General features: G+C 46.0%; 1 protein-coding gene across 1 annotated transcript in view; it reads right to left on the bottom strand.

Moving 5' to 3' along the window:
- The window catches only part of LOC121277488 (15-hydroxyprostaglandin dehydrogenase [NAD(+)]-like), a 77,988-nt gene that overhangs the window by 40,421 nt on the left and 14,826 nt on the right, over positions 1 to 22,741 (bottom strand). The window contains exon 2 of the mRNA XM_041187046.1: positions 21,778 to 21,901. Within this exon, the coding sequence (XP_041042980.1) occupies positions 21,778 to 21,901 (124 nt within the window). The remainder of the gene's footprint in view (positions 1 to 21,777; positions 21,902 to 22,741) is intronic.

Below are 22,741 nucleotides of genomic sequence, written 5' to 3'. Positions count from 1 at the left end.
CACTGAGGGTAGGTCAAGGATGATGGAGGAAGGGAGGCTCCAGGATCACAGGAGGCAGGACAAGGGTGAAGGGTGGGTCAAGGGTGATGGTGAAAGGTTCAAGGGTGATTGAAGGAAGGCACAGGGTGAGGTTGGGAGTGCCAAAGGCGATGTGCTGAAGCTCGAGTGTGCCAGAGGGAGGCTGGACGGTGATGACTGACAGCCAATGGATTATCTTGGGCGTGTCCGATGACATGGCTGTAATTACAGGTTCAACTGGCAGAAGTCCAAGTTTAAGTGGGAGGAGGTCACTGTGGGGAGAGAGGACTCTTGGGTATGGCACAAGGGAGACTCAGTTATTCCCATTGGCTAGCTACTCTATGGATGATGGCTTACTCTACGGATGGCGGCCATGTACACAGAGATGCTCATATCTTTGCCTGCCTTCTTCCCACTGCTCATTTTGTATAGTTGCAATGGGTCTCACGCACCCAGTCTTTCTGTAACCACATGGGGAGGAGGAAAGGATTAACCAGAGACAGAGGGCTGTGAACAAACAACAACAGAGGCCATCAAGCCGTAAGCAGGCAGTACCGGGGGGGAGGCTGGTCAGGAAGAGGCAACCTGGGTAGGCTTCATCGCCGATGAGAAATGGAGCATCAGCAAGTGTTCCAAATGAGCACCAATTACCTTCAAAGCTCTGACAGGCAATGCCAGGAAAGGTTGAGGCTCTCCAATGAAAAGGTCACCGACCTTTCGACAGGACATGGGTTTAGAGAGAACCTGATGCCAGTCGCCCTCAAGCTGACTGCAGCGCTGAAATTTTATGCCACCGGCTCCTTCCAGGGGTCCACAATTGACGTACGTGGCATCTCCAAGGCTGCCTCACAAAGATGTATAAAGGAGGTGAGCAGTGCCCTGCTCTGAAGGGTTAATGATTTCATCGTTTTCGGCTGAGGCAGACTGCCCGACCTCAATGGCAATGGGCTTCGGGGCCATCACTCCGCTTGCACGACCTGCAGGGGCTGATTGGTTGCACCCATGTGGCCATTGGAGCTCCCCAGGAGCAGCCAGCAGACTATGTCAATCACAAGGGCTTTTATTCCCTCAAAGTACAGCTGGTCAGTGACTGCGCACACAGGATTCCGTAAGCATGCCCTCACTCTCCAGGAAGCGCCTTTGGCCCCTATATATTACGCCACTGCCAGTTCACAGAGCTCTATGAGGCCCCTGCCCAAGTTCCCAGGTGGATCCTGGGTGTCAAGATCTATATCCTCAGGATGTGGCTCATTACACCAGTGTGGCCCCCCCCCCACCCCAACAGCCCCCGCGGGGGTGTGGTACAATGCAGCTCATAGTACGGCCAGTGCAATCATAAAGCCGATCAAAGGCTTAGTGAAAATGCACTTGAATTGCCTTGACTTGGTCCAGTGGAGCATTACAATCTGCACCACCGAATGTATCACAGGTTGTGACGATCTGCTGCGCATTTGCACAACACTGTAATAAGGAGGTGGTGGCATAATGGTAATTTCACTGGACTAGTAATGCCGGAGGCCCAGGCTAACGCACTGGGTCTGCGTGTTCAAAACACACCATGGCAGTTTTAAACTCAAATAATTTTTCAAAAATCTAGAAATGAAAGCTCACCTCAGTAATGAAGACATCAATTGTCATCTGGTTTACCAGTGCCCCTTTAGGGAAGGAAATCTGCCATCCTTACTCAGCTTGGCCTACATGTGACTCCAGACCCACACAATGTGGTTGACTCCTAACTGCTCCAAGGCCTGAGTTTCGCGCTCATGGCCATGTGTGATTGGAGGGCCCAGAAGTGACGTCTGTTTCTGCCCATGAATGTTGGTGCGACTGGATTTCACGCTAATTAAGGGCTGGGCAGCATGAAACGTGCCTGGACATTGGTGCAGCGCTGCCGAAGGGGGTGGGAGCCTGGCAGGCGCCGGGTCGAATGGTGACCAAGAGGGGGGGTATGAAACGAGCCCAGGCAGCTCCCTGAAGACTGCCAGGAGTTGGGGAGGAGCCTGACGGAGCTGTCAATGAGTGACTGGAAAATTTGGCTTAAGTGATGGCCTGAGAAACTGGTGGGCACACGGCAGGCGGGTTGCCAATGCTGGTGGGCACTCAGCCCCACAATTCTTAAATGACTGCCTGCGCAGTCTAATGGAGGCACTGAGTGCCAGGCGTGAAACACTCATGCCGCGGGATGGTGAGAGGAGATCACCACACCAGATGAAGAAGGCCTGGCCAGAGGTGGCTGTCCAGGTGTCCGGGCGTCTTGTTGTGCGCTGCACATAGATTCAGTGCCAGAAACAGTTCAATGATGTCCTGCTCTCTGCAAGGGAGGATACCAACTTGGCATGGAAGTAAGTATGGATGTCTTGGAGGGTAGCCGTAAGTCACGGCGCTCTTGGATGTGTGATGCATAGCGCCACATATCCCTGTGCCTGCCAAGGGTGGGAGATGTTGATGCTCGCCTTGTGTGTATAGAAGGGTGAGGAGTGCTAATCTGAGACGCACCTCAAACTGGCCCTCCAGTAGGGGGGCTTAGGTCGCAAGGCTGTAATGGTGTTGCAGGTAGAGGATGGGCTAATGAATGCACTTATTTACGTTCAGAAAGGAAGCTATAATGAGCTGGAGTGAACACGAATGGGTGGTGGGGTGCTCAACATCCTGATCCTGTCCAAGTTTGAGATGGTTGCTCTGGATGTGGAATGCAAGCGAGGAGCAAGGTCCACATGTCTCGGAGAGCCAGGAGTCTTGGCGGACGGTAAGAGTGCGGTGAGCAGATGAGAGACTGGGGGAGTGTGCAAGAGGGGCAGGGTTGTGTCACCTCCAGTGAAAAGGTCAATTCCAGAATACCCATCGCTTGGTCACTCAGTGCCTCAGTGATGCACGTGTCCATTTTGGTAAGCAACCACCGTGTTTGCACAGACACTTAGTGATGATGTTCTTAACTGACATATTCTGTCTCTCCCTCAGAAGCGCCATCCTCACGATATGCAGCTGACCCCGAGGATCCCCCCTTGACATCCAAGGAGGGACCACCGAACGATGCACCCACGTCATGTCCACTCTGCGCCAAGCACCAGTGCAGATTCAGGCACATGGGTGGGCTATAGCACTCCATTTGGAGTGCACTGTGGTGAGGGCACATCACACTTGCATGAGGAGTTGGTGGAGGCAGAGAGTGCCCAGGGCGTCAGCAGTCAGAGGACAGTCCGAGGCTGATGTCGAACCTCTGGAGTTGTCCATCAGGTGGCAGATGCTGGATGTCCAGCAGGATGCGTGGGAAGATCTGGTGGAGATCTGAGGGTCTACGTGCCTTGCTATCTGTAATGCAGGAGCCCATGTGGAGTGTTCGCACTGTGTTGACTCAGAGCTCCGAGCACACTGCCTCCTCCATTGAGAGAGTGCCAACTCTCATGGAGAGGCAGCTCCAGAAACATAATCAGGGGTTCCTGTGGTCATGCTCGGACCTGCAAGCCCACACACCGGCTGTGACCTCAGAAGGTCGCTGTCAGTGTGAGAGATGGATGAGGTGCCTAGCCTCTCTGCTAGGCGTCCATTCATCAATGGTGAGCAGGGATGCCCAGACAGGCTGCCTGTCATCCCTCTTAACTCCTCTCATGGCACTCCAGACAAGGGCAGCAGCTTCTCTGCCCCTCTACCAGAGACCATAGCATCTTCTGAGGGCCAGAGGGCAACAACCAAGCTCATCAGGGGATGGGACGACAGCAGGATCAGCAATCTGCCTCCAATGCCACTGCCAGAGAGGGGTGCGGGGGGAGGGGGGTGGGGGGGGGGGGGGCGCCAAGATGCAGCACTCGCAAGCCTAAGTTTAAGGCATCACGAGCACAGGATGGGATTATCACAGGTGACGTGTTCATTTCATCAGTGCTAAATATTGCTTTTGTGTGACTTTGGCAGCCATATTATGATTTGTTCCTTATTTGCAACTCTGGTAAAGACAAAAAGCAAAATTTTGTTTCAATGGCCTGAGTGTCCTTCATGATTTCCATAGGTGCAGGCCTCTGCAGTGCCTTATGAACAGCAGGGGCAGCAGGTTTACAGAGGTTGTGAGGTGACACTGGGGTCATGGCCTTGCCTTCTCAGGAATGTGGGTGACGGAGGTGGGGCCCTTGCACTGAGTTGCCCTGGCAGTCTAGCTGAAGGAGCATTGAACCAAGGCTTCCCTGGTGTCCCTGCCTCCCTAAAGGTTCATCGCGTCTGCCTCCACATCCTCACCCTGTGCCTGCCTGGGCTCCTCATCAGATATATCTGCTGAGTCTTCCTCTGAGGCGTGTGGAGCTGCCTTGTTATCCCTCATCCTCAAAGGACTCCCCCCTTTGCCAGTGCCAGATTGTGCTGAGTGCAGCAGACCACGAGGATAAGCAACATGTCCTCTGAAATGGTCCAGGCAGCAGAACCTCATCTTCAGTAGCTTGATTGTCCTTTCAACCACCATCCTTGTGGAGGCATGACTCCGATTGTACCTCTATTCTGCCTCTGTCCTAGGGTGCCGGTTTGGCATCATGAGCCACCTCTTCAAGAGATACCCTTTGTTACCCAGCAGCCAACCATCCAGCCAAGCTGGAGCCATGAACAGCCTTGGCACCTGGGAGTGACGCAGGCTGTATGCATCATGGGAGCTACCAGAGTACCTTGCACAGACTTGCAGAATCTGTGTCTTGTGATCACATGCTATCTGCATGTTCATGGAGTGGTAACCCTTCCTATTCACAAAGGCTGACCCACTGGCGACTTGATGGCCACATAAATGCAATGTATGGCACCCTGGAAGCTGGGGGGTCCAGCACTTGTTCAGCCTGGCTGGCTTGGTCTGTCCGATAATGAATGAATGCAAGGACCCGTCTGAACAGAGCGTCAGTTACTAGCTTGATGCAGCTACGGACAGCTGATTGGACACTCCACACGGGTCCCCACTGACCATGGAGAGGACCAGGTGCATAAAAATTGAGGGCTACTGTAGCCTTCAGAGCCACTGGCATAGGGTGCCCCGCCTCCCTCTACCCCCCCCACACAGTTGAGGCGATCTCTAGCCCAATCATATGGCATTAAGATGTCACAGTATCCCTAGAGTGGAGGAGCCTCTTGCGGTACTGGATCTTGGACATGTTGAGGTAGCTGGATCGCTGCCTGTACACTCTGACACTCTGACAGCAGGTGAGTGGCATCTTCTGTGGTCCTGCCCCCCCCCCCCCCGCCCCCCCCCCCCCCACCCCCGCCGTTGCTGTCCCTGCTGGCGCTGAACCCCCATCATCAAGCGCGATTCAATGTTCTCCCGAGTCTGCTGCGCACCCGAAACTGACACATAAAATCCTGGTCCCCGAGTGGCCTAGCAAACCACCCAGTTCATGGGCAATTAGGGATGGGTGACAAATGCCGGCCTTGCCAGCAAGGCCCACGTCCTATGGAAGAATGAAGAAGAAAAAAAATTGCCAGACAAACAAACGGAGGTGAGGCACTCCAATTCCGACGAGGATGATGTTAAGGGTTTTGAAAATGAGACCAGGTATGTGGTGGCACCTTTCCAAGATGTGAGGGCCATTGGAGACTTGCCAGAACCAACTTGATTTTAACTTGCTTTGCACTGGTGTGAGGTATCTAACTGGGCAAGCATTCCATCACTGAAAAGCCCTTTTTCGAAATGCACGTCTACTATGTCAACCTGTCCCCGGAGGCAAGAGTGAAAGCCACATCCTCCAGCACCAAGAGGGGCAAGCATTTCTTTGTCACACACAATCGCGAGTGAAGACTGTTCCCGGAGACAACCGCTGTACACGTGTACATGCATCACAATAACTGGCATGACTGATGCTTTAGATTCTGGTCCATCTTGACAGGGCTATGAGTGCCCAGACAGCAGTTCATTTGTGTCAGTTATGAGTAACCAGCTATTCTCCTTGACACTGCATGTAAGGGAGTACCACCAGAGACTGCACGTTCAACCATAAGCCCTACTGTGTATATGGCACATCATGTCACAACCATGAATATCCAATAAAGACGGAATGCAAACACACAACAACGTCATTGGCTATACAAGTGCTGAGATGTCTCTCTGGCCCCAGCGGCCATCAATGATTGTCAACCGTGAGGCATGCCAGGACAATAAACCCTCTGACTATGCAAGTTCCAATAAATGGGCCTGACACACTGTCATGAAAGTATAATAATTCTCACACTATTATTGTGATTTATTGTAAAAGTAGGTTAATAGTGGGGTTTGAATTGTTTCTGTGTCTGTGGTGTGTGTGATTTAATTGAATTGGAGACAGCTAGTCTGGAGGGTTTGACTCATCAAAAGAAGCTAGGTTTGAAATGCTAAATACATAAATTGGCTGAAGTTTTAGAATGTGAGGTAAGGAGAATTTGTATTTGTAGATAAATCAGGGTAGCTTGAATTTCAAAGAGATGGTCGGATGTTACACCTAGCCAGAGAAGCTATGACAAGCAATGTGTTTATTTTTCCCAAAGATTACTGATAATATTAGCACCATGCTATCTGGAGTTTTTTGAAGAGGTAACAGAGAGGGTTGGTGAGGGTAATGCTGTTGATGTGGTGTACATGGACCTTCAAAAGGCATTCAATTCAGCGCCACACAACAGACTTGTGAGCGAAGCTATAGCTCATGGGATAAAAAGGACAGTAGCAACATGGATACCACATTGGCTGAGTAATAGGAAACAGAGAGTGATGGTCGATGGATAGTTTTTGGGCTGGAGGAAGGTTTGTAATGGAGTTCCCCAGGGACTCTTGCTTTCCTGATATATATTAATGATCTAGATCTTGGTGTGCAGGGAATAATTTCAGAGTTTACGGATGATACAAAACTTGGAAGCATTGTAAACTGTAAGGAGGACAGTGTAGAACTTAAAAAAGACATAGAAAAGTTGGTGGGCGTGGGTAGATAGGTGGCAGGTGATGTTCAATGCAGAAAAGTGTGAGGTGATGCATTTTGGTAGAAAGAACATGGAGAGACAATATAAAATAAGGGGTCCAATTCTTAAGAGGGTGCAGGAGCAGGGGAACCAGGGAGCATAAGTGCATAGATCGTTGAAAGGGGCAGGAGAGGTGGATAGAACTGTTAATAAAGCATACAGTATCCTAGGCATTATTAATAGGGGCATCGAGTACAAGAACAAGGAAGTTATGCTGAGCTTATATGACAGGAGTTAGACCTCAGCTGGAATATTCTGTACAATTCTGGGCACCACACTTGAGGAAAGATTGAGAGACAATATAGGTAGAAGATCAGCCATGATCTAGTTCAATGGAGGAACAGGCTCGAGGGGCAGAATGTCCTACCCCTGTTCCTAGTGAGACAAGAGGTTTACAAGAATGGATCTAGGGATGAGAAACGTCAGTTATGAAGATAGATTGGAGAGGTTGGAACAGTTCTTCTTAGAGAGGAGAAGGCTAAGAGGAAATTTCATAGAGGTGTTCAAAATTATGAGGGACTGGATAGAGTAGATAGAGAGAAACTGTTCCTGCTCATAAAAGGATCGAGAACAAGATGGCACAGATTTAAAGTGATTTGCAAAAAAAGAAAATGTGATGTGAGAAAAATCTTTTCACACAGCAAGCAGTTCGAGTCTGGATCGCGCTACCTGGCAGTGTAGTGGGCGCAGGTTCAGTCGAGGCATTCAGGAGGGCATTAGATGATTATTTGAACAGAAGCAATGTGCAAAGGTACGGGGAAAAGGCAGGGCAATGGTGCTAAGTCATAATGCTCATTTGGAGAACCAGTGCAGGTAAGATGGGCTGAATGACCTCCTTCTGCACCGTAACAATTTTGAAATACTGTGAAATAGGAGCAGGGGTAGGACGTTCTGCCCTTCAAGCATGTTCCTCCATTGAACTAGTTCATGGCTGATCTTCTACCTCGATGCCATTTTCCTGCACTATCCCCGTATCCTTTGATATCTTTAATCTCTAGAAATCTATTAATCTCTTTCTTGAACATACTCAATGACTGAGCCCCCACAGCCCTCTGGGGTAATGAATTCCAAAGATTCACTACCTTTTGAGTGAAGAAATTCTTCCTCACCTTGGTCCTAAATGTCCTAACTCTTATTCTGAGACTGTGTCCCCTGGTACTAGGCCCTCCAGCCAAGGGAAACATCTTTCCTGCATCTACCCTGTCGAGCCCGCTAAGAATTTTGTATGCTTCAATGAGATCACCTTTCATTCTGCTAAATTCCAGAGAATACAGGCCCGATCTCCTCAATCTCTCCTCATAAGACAATCCCACCATCCCAGGAATGAGTATAGTGAACCTCTGCTACACTCCTTCCATGACAAGTATATCCTTCCTTGGGTAAGGGGACCAAATCTGTACACAATGCTTCAGGTGTGGTCTCACCAAGGCTCTATAAAATTGCAGCAAGACTCCTTTACTCCTGTACTCAAATCCTCTTTCATTAAAGACCAACATGCCATTTTCCTTCCTAATCACTTGCTGCAGCAGTATGTTAGCTTTAAGTGATTTGAATAAGGACATACTGCGAATGTGGTGCATTTGTGTCTAATAGAAGCTACATATATTAATACACAGGGCCCTGTTCTTTGCAGACAGAAAGAACATATACACACATTGTGCCTGTTTCAGCTAAAGAAGACAAGTGACATTTGCTGGTTCATTTCTCAGGGCAATGCCTTGACCAATCAGAGTCAAGCTGCCTGGTTTAACTTTCAAGCAATGTTTGGCAGTTAATTTTAGTCACCATCAACTGGTGCACTCTCCACGACATGCCTCTACAAATTAGAGTCCATTTCCCAACCAATCAGCATTTTCCTCATACAGGTTGTTCCTTTTACATTTGGTATTCTTGCGAAATGTCCTGCTGAGTGCAAGACAAAAAGCTTTGTCAAAAGCATCTATTTTTCAGCAATAGTAAATTTTCCTGTTGTCTGCCGGTAGTGGGTCCACATTTATCATTGCTGATCTTTTCTTTTTACATACCTATGGATGTTTCTACAGTTCGTTTTTACATTTCTTGCTAGTTTACTTTCATATTCTATTTCTTTATCAGTTTCTTGGCCCTCATTTGCTGAGCTGTAAAATCCTCCCAATCCTCAGGCTTACTACGTTATTTGGCACCTTTACAAACCTCTTCCTATGATCTAATGCAATCCTTACTTTCTCTCGTTAGCCACGTTTAGATCATCTTTCCTGATGTGTTCTTGTGTCTCAAAGGAATGTGAATTTGTTATAAAGCACATATTAATTCTTTAAATGTTAGCCATTGCCTGTCTACCATAACACCTCTTAATTTCCCAATATACCACAGTCAATTTGCCCCTCATGCCTAGTACTTCCTTTGTTTAGATTTAAGACCCTAGTTTCATATTGAATACTAGTTGAATAGTATTTGGAACAGAAGAAATGATATTCCACATACACATACAGGCTCAGGGAGCTTATTCTCAAGTTAAACCCAAAGTTTAACCCATGAGTCACAAAACATTACTATGCAGGTACACGCAGGTACAATGCTATCTTTCATTACGAGATGGATTGAACATAAAAGTAAGGATGTTATACTTCAGTTCTACATGACATTGGTGAGACCTCACCTCGTATACTCTGTGTAGTTTTAGTCTCCTTATTTAAGGAAGGATGTGAATGCGTTGGAGGTAGTTCAGAGGAGGTTTACTGAGATTTATATTGGAATGAGTGGGTTGTCTTATGAGGAAAGGTTGGACAGACTGGGCTTGTTTCCACTGGCGTTTAGGAGAGTCAAGGGTGATTTGATTGAAGTATACAAGATCCTGAATGGCCTTGACAAGGTGGATGTAGAAAGGATGTTTCCTCTTGTGGGTGAGTCCAGAACTAGGGGGCACTGTTTTAAAATTATGGGTCGCCCTTTTAGGACAGAGAGGAGGAGAAATTTTTTCTCTCAGAGGGCTGTGCGACTTTGGAACTCTCTGCCTCAGAAGGCGGCGGAGGAGAGGTCATTGAGTATTTTTAAGGCAGAGGTAGATTAGGCAAGGAATCAAAGATTATCGGGGTAGATGGGAATGTGGAATTCAAAACGTTTCAGCCATTATCTTATTGAATGATGAAGCAGGCTCAAGGGGCCGAATGGTCTATTCCTGTTTTTATTTCTTATGTAAAGACTAGCACCGCCAATAAAATAAATGGAAGATCATATTGACAATGCTTTCTTATTGCTTTTGAATTGCTTGAGAGTAAAATAAACAAACAATGGGAACAAAGGGTTATCAATTACAATATAGAAAGTGGTGCATTCGGGATAACCGAATGGTAGCCAATCTAAGGCAAAGTGTACCAAAGGAGCCCAAAGGAACAGTTCCTAGCAATTATACAATTAAAGACAAGCTTTTATATTCTTTATGCTGAGAATTTGGTTTCTGAATAAACCTTTCAAAAGAAGATCTTTGATTATCAAAACTGAAAAAAAACCTATAGAGGCTGCAATTTTCAAATGTAAACACAAACATTAAAAATGTGATAACAAGCAACAATTACATATTCATTTCTTGCACAGCATTGGGCCAGTGTTTTGTTTTGAGGTATTTTCAGCCCTTAGTATTTTAATTTTTTTTTCAGCCTTTGTATATTAGATTATTTTCGTGGGTGAGTCCCAACTCCTTGGGGCAGAAATTCTATGGTTGGCCATCCATTTTGTTACTGTAAACAGGGGTTTCTGCTGGCCAGGCCTATTCTGGTGTATAGTTGCTTTACCATCCAAATTGGGTCCTCTGACATACGCAGGACCCTGATTGTTAAGGAACACAGAACTAATTTTTACAGATTCGGAAGGAGTATGGGTGCCTCCCCTTTAAACTTAATTGCGGGCAGCTGACAACTTGCGTCCCCCCCACCTTCTCCCCACTCAGATGCCCATTTTACCTTGGTCCTCCCCCATCCCCCCACCAACCCAAACCAAGGCCCTACCTGTAGGCCTCCCAGATCTAATCTTGAGTGTTTATGTGTTTGATTTAGATGCAGTCACTATATCATTTGGCTCACAAAGCATGTGAACTAAATTTTAATTTCAAAGTGACTTGAGTTGGGCAGTTTCAGGGTAATTCATGAATTTTCAACTGCTCCTGTTCCTGTCGGGTCTAATGCAGATTAGGAACAGTGAAGCAGCTCTCTCCCTTCTGTTTGAACCATTGTAAACAGACTGAATAAAAAGCCCTTATGATTTCAAAAGCAGAAACTCAATGGGGATGAGTCAATGCAGTAATGATAAGGGAACGAGGATAGCTGAACAGATGTTTGATCTTTCACCATTTGCAAAGATCATTTACTTAAATCTGTAAAATTTTGTTCAAAAGCCTGGCATTTGCTACCCCTAGTGAATTTATAATCTGTGGTGCATTCTGCAGGATTTGCTTGTAAAATCTGAACTGGTTTCTGAAAGCTAGGAACCCAATAAAGTAAATCATTCATGTGGCCTGGCATTCATCTGTAAATTTATTTTGCTCTAATATAAATGATTTCTGAAATAGGGCACTATAAATTCTTGATTTCCTAGTGGCTTCTTGTCTAAGTTTCTGAAGCACGTGTGCAGCAGTTGGTCATTCAGCCCCTTAAGCCTGCTCCACCATTCAGTTACACTGTTGCTTAATGTTCCTCAAATCCAATCACCCATTGTTTTTTATATTCATTCATGGGATGTGGGCGTCGCTGGCTAGGTCAGAATTTATTGCCCACTCCCTCATTGCCCTTGATAAGGTGGTAGTGAGCCACCTTCTTGAACAGCTGCAGTCCGTGCAGCATAGGTACACCCACAGTGCTGTTAGGGAGGAAGTTCCAGGATGTTGACCCAGCGACAGTGAAGGAACGACGATATATTTCCAAGTAGGATGGTGTGTGGCTTGGAGGGGAAATTCCAAGTGGTGGTGTTTCCATGTGTCTGCTGCCCTTGTCCTTCTAGATGGTAGTGGTTGTGGGTTTGGGAGGTGCTGTCTAAAGATTCTTGGTCAGTTCATGCAGTGCATCTTGTAGATGGTATACACTGCTGGCTGTGCGTCGGTGGTGGAAGGAGTGAAAGTTTGTGGATGGGGTGCCAATCAAGCAGGCTGCTTTGTCCTAGATGGTGTCAAGTTTCTTAAGTGTTTTTGGGGCTGCACTCATCCAGGCAATTGGGGAGTATTCCATCTCACTCCTGAATTGTGCCTTGTAGATGTAGACAGACTTTGGGGAGTCAGGAGGTGAGTTATTCACCAAAGGATTCATCGCCTCTGACCTGCTCTCGTAGCCATGGTATTTATATGGCTAGTCCAGTTCAATTTCTGGTCAATGGTAACCCCCGGGATGTTGATTGTGGGTGATTCAGCGATGTTAGTGTCATTGAATGTCAAGGGGTGATGGTTAGATTCTCTCGTGTTGGTAATGGTCATTATCTGGCACTTGTGTGCCACAAATGTTACTTGCCACTTGTCAGCCCAAGCCTAGATATTATCCAGGTCTTGCTGCACTTGGACATGGACTGCTTCAGTATCTGAAGTTTTGTGAATGGTGCTGAACATTGTGCAATCATCAGAGAACATCCCCACTTCTGACCTTATGTTGGAAGGAAGGTCATTGATGAAGCAGTTGAAGATGATTCAGCCTAGGACACTACCCTGAGGAACTCCTGCAGTGATGCCCTGGAGCTGAGATGATTGACCTCCAACAACTACAACCATCTTCCGTTGTGCTAGGTGTGACTCCAACCAATGGAGAGTTTTCCCTCTGATTCTCATTGACTCCAGTTTTGCTAGGGCTCCTTGATGCCACACTCGGTCAAATGCTGCTTTGATGTCAAGGGCAGTCACTCTCACCTCACCTCTGGAGTTTGGTTCTTTTGTCCATGTTTGAACCAAGGCTGTAATGAGGTCAGAAGCTGAGTGGCCCTGCTTGAACCTTAACTGAGTGTCAGTGAACAAGTTATTCCTAAGCAAGTGCTGTTTGACAGCACTGTTGGTGACCCCTTCCAACACTTTCCTAATGATTGAGAGTAGACTGAAGGGGAGGTAATTGACCAGGTTAGATTTGTCCTGCTTTTTGTGTACAGAACACACATGGGCAATTTTCCACATAGCTGGGTAGATGCCAGTATTGTAGCTGTACTGGAACTGCTCGGCTAGAGGCGCAGCAAGTTCTGGAGCACAAGGCTTCAGTACTATTGCCGGATTATTGTAAGGGCCCATAGCCTTTGCATTATCTTGTGCCTTCAGCCGCTTCTTACTATCACGTGAAGTGAATTGAGTTGGCTGAGGACTGGCATCTGTGATGCTGGAGACCTCTGGAGGAGGCCAAGATTGATTATCCATTCAGCACTTCTGGCAAATGCTTCAGCCTTTGTTTTGCACTGCTGCGCTGGGCTCCCCCATCATTGAGGATGGGGATATTTGTGGAGCTTCATCCTCTGGTGAGTTGTTTAATTGTCCACCACCATTCACAACTGGATGTGGCAGGACAGTAGAGCTTTGATCTATTCCTTTAGTTGTGGAATTGCTTAACTCTGTCTATCAGTTGCCGCTTATGCTGTTTGGCATGCAAGTTGTCCTGAGTGGTACCTTCACCAGGTTGACACCTCATTTTTAGGTATGCCTGGTGTTGCTCCTGGCATGCCCTCCTGCACCCTTCATTAAGCCAGGTTTGATCCCTGGCTTGGTTGCAATGGTAGAGCAGGAGATATGCCAGGCCATGAGGTTATAGATTGTGGCTGAGTACAATTCTGCTGCTGCCGATGGCCCACAGCACCTCATGGATGCCCAGTCTTGATTTGCTAGATGCGTTCGAAATCTATCCCATTTAGCGCCTTGGTGGTGCCACACAACATGATGGAGGGTATCCTGAGTGTGAAGACAGGACTTTGTCTCCACAAGGACTGTGCGGTGGTCACTCCTACCAATGGTATCATAGCATCTGCGGCAGGCAGGTTGGTGAGGATGAGGCTAAGTGTGGTTTTCCCTCTTGTTGGTTCCCTCACCACCTGCCACAGACCCAGTCTAGCAGTTATGTCCTTTAGGACTTTGCCAGCCTGATCTGTAGTGGTGCTGCGCAGCTACTTTGATGATGGATATTGAAATCCCCCACCCCGAGTACATCCTGCACCCTTGCCACCCTCAGTGCTTCCTCCAAATGGTGTTTAACATGGTTAATTACTGATTCAAGAGTTGTGGGGGTGGGGTGCAGTAATCAGCAAGAGATTTCCTTGCCCGTGTTTCACCTGATGCCATGAGACTTCATGGTGTCTGGACTCAATGTTGAAGACTCCCAGGGCAACACCCTCTTGACCATATACCATTGTGCCACCACCTCTGCTGAAGTCTGCCTTGTCCAAGGGACATGCCCAGAGATGGTGATGGTGTCTGGGACATTTTTTGTAAGGTATGATTGTGTGACTATGTCATTTGACTAGCCTGTGAGACAGGTCTCCCACTTTTGGCACAAGCCCCCAGATGTTAATAAAGAGGACTTTACAGGATTGACAGGGCTGAGTTTGCCATTGTCTTTTCCAGTGCCTAGGTCTATGCCAGGTGACACTGCGGTTTGATTCCTTTTAATGGTTTGATACAACTGAATGGTTTGCTAGAAGCGTAGGCCATCACAGCAGATGGATTTTTACATCAATGGACAATGGTCATCATAAAACTTTTAATTGAATTTTTATTGAATTCAAATTTCACCATCTGCTGTGGTGGGATTTGAACCCCAGTCCCCAGAGCATTATCCTGTGACAATACAACTATGCCACTTTAGCTCCATGCCCCTTGGTAATCTTGCCTGGCAACAATCTATTAATCTCAGTCTTGAAAGTATCCTAATGTCCACAGCCTTTTGGATGAGGGAATTCCATATTTATACTATCCTTTGTCTGAAAAAGAGCCTCTCTGATTCTCGCCGAAATACCCTGGCTCTAATTTTAATATGATGTCTCTCTTGTTCTTGATTGCAATGGTTGAGAATGTAGCTTCTCTGTATTTACTCTATCAAATCCCTCTAACATTTTAAACAAGAAGCTTTTAATTCCTCTGGTGTCAATGCTGTATCTTATTCATATGTTAGTTTTTTCAAAATCATGATTGATGCAAATCAAACATCATTTTGAATTCAAATGCATCCCAACGATTGTTGCTTTACCAAGATGGCACTACTGATCATTTTAATTAAACTAAGCCACTTTAGCTGGCCTTTTCTCATTTTATCCTTTGTGTCAGTTTGGCAGAAGTAATTAAATTGCTCTTTATCTCTTCTGCAAGAAAATTGTACACCTTAACAATTTCCTTTGCACTCAGAGGCATTCTGAATATCATCTTTATACAAATAATTGTTCCTGTGAATTTAGCAACAGAAGGGAAACCATAGCAACAACTGTGATTGTTCTCAGCTCCTTTCATTCCTCTTACTGTGTCAGCCTTGGCCCAGTTATAGTGTACTGTTGTGAAAATATAACAATTTTCATAACATTATTGTGATTTATTGTAGAAGTGGGTGAATAGTGGGGTTTGGATTAGTTTCTCTGTGTGTATATGTGTGTGTTTGTGTGTGTGTGTGTGTGTGTGCGCGTGTGTGTGGGATTTAATTGAATTGGAGACAGCTGGTCTGGAGGCTTTGAGTTATCATTAAGAAACTAAGAGTGAAATGCTAAATATGTAAACATGGCTGAAGTTTTAGAATGTGAGGCATAAGGAACATTTGCATTTTTAGATAAATTAGGTTAGTTTGAATTTCTAAGGGATGGTAAGATGTTACACATAGCCAGAAGAAGTGGAGACAAACTGTGTTCATTTTTCTCAAAGATTATTGATAAAATTAGTACTATGAAAGATTTATATTATGAGAAAAGTAAAGTTGCAAAGACATATCAGAGCAATGGAATTTGCATTAAAAAGGGAGAAACATGTATAATGGAGATGAGGTTATGTGTAAGGAAGAAGGCATTCTAAGATCTAACACAAGTGTGAAAAGCTTTCAACCTCTGTGTATCAAGTTGCTGTCTACAGGAACCGAAGCTAAGAAAACTCACTTCGAATATCACTGTCCAGGTAATCGTTTTGCTTTGCCTGGGTCTATTTAAATCTATTTGTTTTTACTGTTGCCTGAACAGAGGGGTAACTGGAGCCAGATTAATTAGGAGTTTTAGGCGTTATTATATTAGTAATTTATAGACTTATGTATGTGCTTGAAAGCTTTTCTTTTGTTAACAGTTGTTTAATTTAGTTTTCTAAAAACCTCCAAAGTCATGATAGTCTTATTATGTCTGAATTCTAGGCAGGCATCTTGAAATAAAATAAAAATTGCAAAACAGTTGTGACCACGTGATCAATTTTCCCTCGTGGATTTGATCCACCTGGCACACATCATCTGCCACGATATAACATGCACATACCTCTGAGTCAGGAAAGTTGTGCGTTCAACTCCCACACCAGAGGCTTGGGCCCAAAAATCTAGGCTTACACTCAATTACAATACTGAGGAACTGCTGCTCTGCTGGGGGATGTCAGTTTTCAGGTAAAACATTAAACCTAGGCTGTGACTGTCCTCTCAGACAATTCAGTGTTGCTATTTTAGAAAAGAGCAGGGAGCTTTCTCATGTCCTGGCCAATATCCCTCAATCAACAACACTGAAGAAGCAGATTATCTAGTCATTTATTTCATTTTAAGAGCTTGCTATCCCCAATTTGCTGTATTTCCCACATTACAACAGTGATAATACTTTATTGGCTGTAAAGCAGGAGGTTTTTTTTTCTTATACCATGTTGTTAAATTTCAGCAAAAGCACAGCTGCATCCCTTCCTTTCAATTGGGAGCAATTTTTTGTGCAAAGGAAACAAAGGGCAGAATCGTCCTAGATTTGCACAAAGTGCGGTAGCGGGTGGGTAAAACAATATTTTCATGCTGTATCATCACAAACCTACCGCATTACTTAAGCATTCCTGGGAAACACGCCGCTTCCATGGCAGGCGGGCTCTCATTTGTCCGCCACGCCATCACCTTGCTGTTTCATCCCGCCGGGCGCCATATTCAATGTCTAGCCGCACGCACACACCTCAGTGCTTCCAGCCCCTGACTGCTGCAGGCAAAATGTCCATGAAAGGCCAAAAGCCTGCAGCCCCCAGGTTTAGTGATGTATCATTGGAAGGCCTTTTGGATGCCGTGGAGGCCCACCATGATGTCCTGCAGGGCGGGCAGTGGCGTGATGAACCCAGGCTTGGGAGGCAGTGGCCGTGGTGGTCAGCACCAGTGGTCCCTCGTAAGAGGATAACCACCCAATGCTGCAAGAGAAAGAATGATCTCCTCCATTCCATCAGGGTAAGTCGCTCTTCTCACACTCTCAACTCACCCACTCACAAGCCCATCACACATCCACAGGGCCCTCACTCACTGCCAGTTCAAGGGACATCACCATTCACTCTCTCACACACTTCTTCATTGTCCTCATCCTGTCTATGGGACCACTCACGACCACACATGTCAGGCATACTTATCATCTGGGCTGGCAGGCATCCTGCTTACATTCTCTCCATCTCTATTCATGCAGGATAAGCTGGCACATAACAAGAAGGAGAGGTCGCAGACTTTGAATACAGGCCCACCCAGCTGGCCGGTGCGGATCTGGACCATTCCTGTGCTGACAGTGAGGTCTGCGCTGCTCTACCAAGTGAGGGTCCAGCAGCTCAACATCCATCAGACAACCATGCTGTGACTGATGTATCCTGTTCATAGGCAACTGCCATGCACTAATTATCTCCTCTGCTTTCGCAGGCACATCTGGGAAACAGCCGATGGAGTCCATGACACAGGGCCTCCAATCAGGATGACGAGCCTCGGGGCTCAGTCATGTCACAGTTGCTGGAGTTGCAAGGGCAAGCTTGGTCCGCTGCACTCCTCAGATGCAAGGCATGATGGAGGAGTCCGTCCGCCATTGAGTTGGTCCAAGTTGAGTGGAGTGCCTGAGGTGGCATTCGGTGGCTGCAGCCAAGGGCGGTGCAAGATGTCAAAGCAGTCGCTGACTAAAATCACCAAGACTTATCCAAGAAACAGAGGAAATCTTGCAAGCAGAGCAATTCCACTTACATGTACAGGGTGCTGACCCAGGTCTACCCTCCCAGCAGGATCTCGTTCAAGACCATGAGTGTAATAAATTCCTTTGTTGTCAACATTTTCGAGTGCATCACCTCCGAGGCCTCGCACCTCATTCACTACAACAAGTGCCACACCATCTCAGCCAGGGAGATCCAGAGTGCCGTCCGCCTCATGCTGCCAGGTGAACTGGCCAAACATGCCGCCTCCAAAGGCACGAGAGTGGTCACCAAGTACACCAACTTCAGGCTGAGGTGATAGTGCTGGCATGCCAATGGACTGAGGTCAACACTGGTAGGATGGCTGCTGCCATGGAGACCTTGGTCCAGGTTGTCACTCGTGCCCTGCTGCGTGGGCTGAACTCCATCACTGATGCCATAGTTGGCCTCCGACAGTGTATGTGAGAGGAGTGTGGGGCAGCTCGATCTCACTGCAGCTACCCCTTCTCCTCCAGGAGTCAGCCTGGGGACCTTGGGCAGCCATAGGGAGAAGGATCAGCAGGTGTCGCCCCCCCACCCCCCCCCCACCCCCTCCCCAGGAGCATCCATCCAAGAGACTCCAGGAGAGTCCAACCCATCCGAATCACCTTTTCCTGTCACCCCAGCAGCCTCAGCTCAAGAGGCCGAGCAGGGTTCCATTGCCACACAACAGGACACCGAAAGCAGGCAGGGGCCTTCCAAGGCTTGGCCCTCCAGAGGACGCCTCCAAGGTCATCCCAGACAGGGGGTAACAGTCAGCAGGCTGCCTCCACCTCCGCTGTGGATGTCTGGGGAGCGGTAGGTTAAAAAGTTACGAATATATAATTGTACAGCCTGGGCATGGGTATTAATCACTTGTACATACGGTTCACATTGTCAATAAACATCCAAGAATGTCTTCCTGCCTAAGGCTCCTTGTTCTGATGAGCAGTGTTCGTGTCACTCAGATATGAAACTTTTCTGCACAAGATAAAGGCAGGTGTCTCAGTCCAGGGCCCTTTCCCTGTGCTCTCACAGAATCATTGAATCTTAAAGGCACAGAAGGAGGCCATTTGGCCCATTGCACCAGCTTTCTAATGAGCATTATGACCTAGTGCCATTGCGCTGTCTTTTCCCCATACCCCTGCACCTTGTTTCTATTCAAATAATCATCAAATATCCTCTTGAATGCCTCGATTGAACCTGCCTCCACCACACTTCCAGGCAGTACATTCCAGACCCAAACCACTCGTTGTGTGAAAACGTTTTTTCTCACATCACATTTGCTTCTTTTGCAAATCACTTTAAATCTGTGCCCTCTCGTTCTTGATCCTTTTACGAGTGGGAACAGCTTCTCCCTATCTACTCTGTCCAGCATCCTCATGATTTTGAAAACTTCTATCTAGTTTCCTTTCAGCCTTCTCCTCTTCAAGGAAAACAGTCCCACCTTCTCGAATCTATCCTTGTAGCTGAAGTTTCTCATCTCTAGATCCATTCTTGCAAACCTTTTCTGCACTTCACATCCTTCCTATAATATGGTGCTCAGAACTGTACACAATATTCCAGCTGAGGTCTAACATGGGTCTTATATAAATTCAGCTTGACCTCCCTGCTCTTGTACTCTATGCCCCTATTAATAAAGCCTAGGATACTATATGCTTTATTAACTGCCCTTTCCACCCATCGTGCTACATTCAGTGATCTATACACATATACACCCAAGTCTTTCTGCTCCTGCGCCCACTTCAAGATTTCACCCCTTATTTATATTGACTGTCCATGTTCTTCCTACCAAAATGCATCACCTCACACTTCGCCGCACTGAACTTCATCTGCCATCTATCTGCCCACTCCACCAACTTGTCTATGTCCTTATGAAGTTCTACACTGTCCTCGCAGTTCACAACACTCCCAAGCTTTGTATCATCCACAACTTTGAAATTGTCCCCTGCACACCAGGATCTAGATCATTATCAGGAAAAGCAAGGGCCCCAATACTGACTGCTGGGGAATTCCACCACAAACTTTCCTCCAGCCTGAAAAACATCCATTGACCATTACTCTCTGCTTCCTATTTTTCAGCCAATTTTTTATCCACGTTGCTACTGTTCCTTTTATTCCATGAGCAATAACTCTTCTTGCAAACCTGTTGTGTGGCCCTGTGTTAAATGCCTTTTGAAAGTTCATGGACACCAGATCAACAGCATTACCCTCATCGACCTTTTCAGTTACCTCTTCAAAAAACTCCAGCAAGTTAGTCAAACACAATTTCCCCTTTAGAAATCCATGCTGGCTCTTCCTTATCAACCCATATTTTTCCATGTGACTACTAATTCTATCCTGAATAATTGTTTCTAGAATCTTGCCCATCACTGAAATTAAACTGACTGGTCTGTAATTGCTGGGCTTATCCTTACAACCTTTTTTCAACAAGGGTGTAATGTTTGCAATTCTCCAGTCCTCTGGCACTACCACTGAGTCTAGGGAAGACTGAAAGATTATGGCCAGTGCCCCTGCAATTTCTAGTTTCACTTCCTTCAATATCCTTGGATGCTTCTGGTCCAGTCTCGGTGCCTTGTGAACGTTAAGTACCGACAGTCTATTCAACGCTTCCTCCTTGTCAATTTTGAACCCTTCTAGTGACAGAGTTTCCTCATCTGTCACCATGGCCTGGGGTAGCATCTACCTACTTGGTAAAGACGAATGCAAAGTATTCATTTAATACCTCAGCCATGGCCCCTTTGTCCATGTGTAAATTCCCTTTTAAGTCCCTAATTGGCCCTACTCCTCCTTTTACCATCCTTTTACTATTTATATGCCTATAGATGGATTTCAGTGTCTTGAAAAAAGTGCAGAGGACATTTACTAGAATGGTACTAGGAATGCATGACCTCAGTTCTCTGCTGAGGCCTGAGTTGTTCTCCTCAGAGCTGAGGAGGAATAAAGATGTTTTAATTGAGTTGTTCAAAATAATGCAGGATTTTGATAGAGTGAATAAGGTTGAGTTTCCACCGGCTCTATGGTTGGTAACCAGAGGACACTGACTTCAGACAGTATTGGCAAAAGAAGCAGGTGGAGGATGAGGAGATTTTTTTATGCAGTCAGTTGTTATAATGTGGAATGCACCAGCTGAAAGAGTGGCGGAAACAACAAATAATAACTTCCAAAAGGAAATTGGATAAGTGCTTGAGGAGGAGAAATGTCCAAGCAATACAGAAATAGCAGGTGAGTGTGACTAATTGGATAGTTCTTTCAAAGAGCTGGCACAAACATGATGGGCAGAATGGCTTCCTTCTGTAGTGCCTGATTCCACCTCCACACTTTACTCCCAAAACTGTGCTCCTCTAACTCAAGACTCATACTAGTGCCTTGCAAATTTTTGGGGATCCATTCGAGACATGGTATTAACAATTTTTGGCATTTCATTTAACAATGTTTAATACATGCAAATAGGGGTTGGTTAGCTCAGTTGGCTAGATGGCTGGAATGTAGTGCATAACAGCACTAACAGGGCTGGTCCAATCACTGTACCAACTGAGGTAGTTCTTGAGGCCTGCCTCATCACCTTGCCCCATAGTGAAATCATAGCACAAGCCATGGTTAGCAATCCTTGGACAACAAAGCTGCTATTTGAGAGAGATTCCGTTCAAGTAATGTATAAATATTGGAGGAGTTTTACTTTCAGACTGTTCAATGCGCTCAGCCAAGAAATCTTTGAGTGTGCAAACTGTAAAATAGTTTTTACTGACCTTTCATTTGGGACAGTGATGTGACGTCACAGGGAATAAATGCAGTTCTATCAGGCCCATATCCCTGATCAAACTCTGCTTTAGTAGCTACACCTTGTGCATGATTGATATCACATATCACGACCTGAAAGGTGAAAAATAGACCTTTACACTAACCTAGAAAGAAGATGATGCAGAATGAGATGAAAAACCAATTATTTCAATAATCCATTGCACATTGAGTGTAAGAGTGGCAGAAGTACCTTCAACACTTATTGGTATTTGGCAGAAGAATCTGCCACTATTAAAAGAAATCCTTATTTCCAACAAAAGAAGGAAAGAGCATTTCACATTCTAAGTATGTCCCAACATGCTGCATTGCCAGTGAAGTATTTTTAAAATGCTATCATAATTGTGATGTTGGAAAACCATTAAATCTGCTCAGGTCTGAACTTTGTGCATGCAGCTGAGTGGAACTCAGATATGCCTAATTTAAGTTTGTATAACACTTAGCCATTTTATAAAAATTCAGCATTTTTAGTGGCTGTTTCACTTGTGCTTCATGTGATGTTTGTAGATAAGTCTTTAGATAGGCATGGATCAATTATCATCCACTGAAACATTGCCAAATCATGCTACCAATCTACTTATCCCTGGGAAATGGAATTTGGATGTGTAAGTTATCATAACTTAGGCATAAACCAAAACAAAGGGCCTCTGCTTGGAAGATTTAGGCAAGAGTGAAATCGCACTCAATTCTCCAGTCCTCTGGCACCTCCCATGAATGTAGGGAAGACTGAAAAGTTATGGCCAGTGCCTCTGCAATTTCTACCCTCATTTCCTTCAATATGCTTGGATGCATCTCATTTGGTCCAGGTGCCTTGTCAACTTTAAGTACCGACAGTCTATTCAAAACTTCCACCTTATCAATGAACCTTTTGTATTCCTTTTGGTTCTCAACTGTATTTTTTATCTGACGCATGTC

Source organism: Carcharodon carcharias, chromosome 4 (assembly GCF_017639515.1).
Source record: "Carcharodon carcharias isolate sCarCar2 chromosome 4, sCarCar2.pri, whole genome shotgun sequence".
Lineage (NCBI taxonomy): Eukaryota > Metazoa > Chordata > Chondrichthyes > Lamniformes > Lamnidae > Carcharodon > Carcharodon carcharias.
Note: the sequence above shows the minus strand (reverse complement) of the source record. Positions and strands in the feature narration are given on the sequence as shown.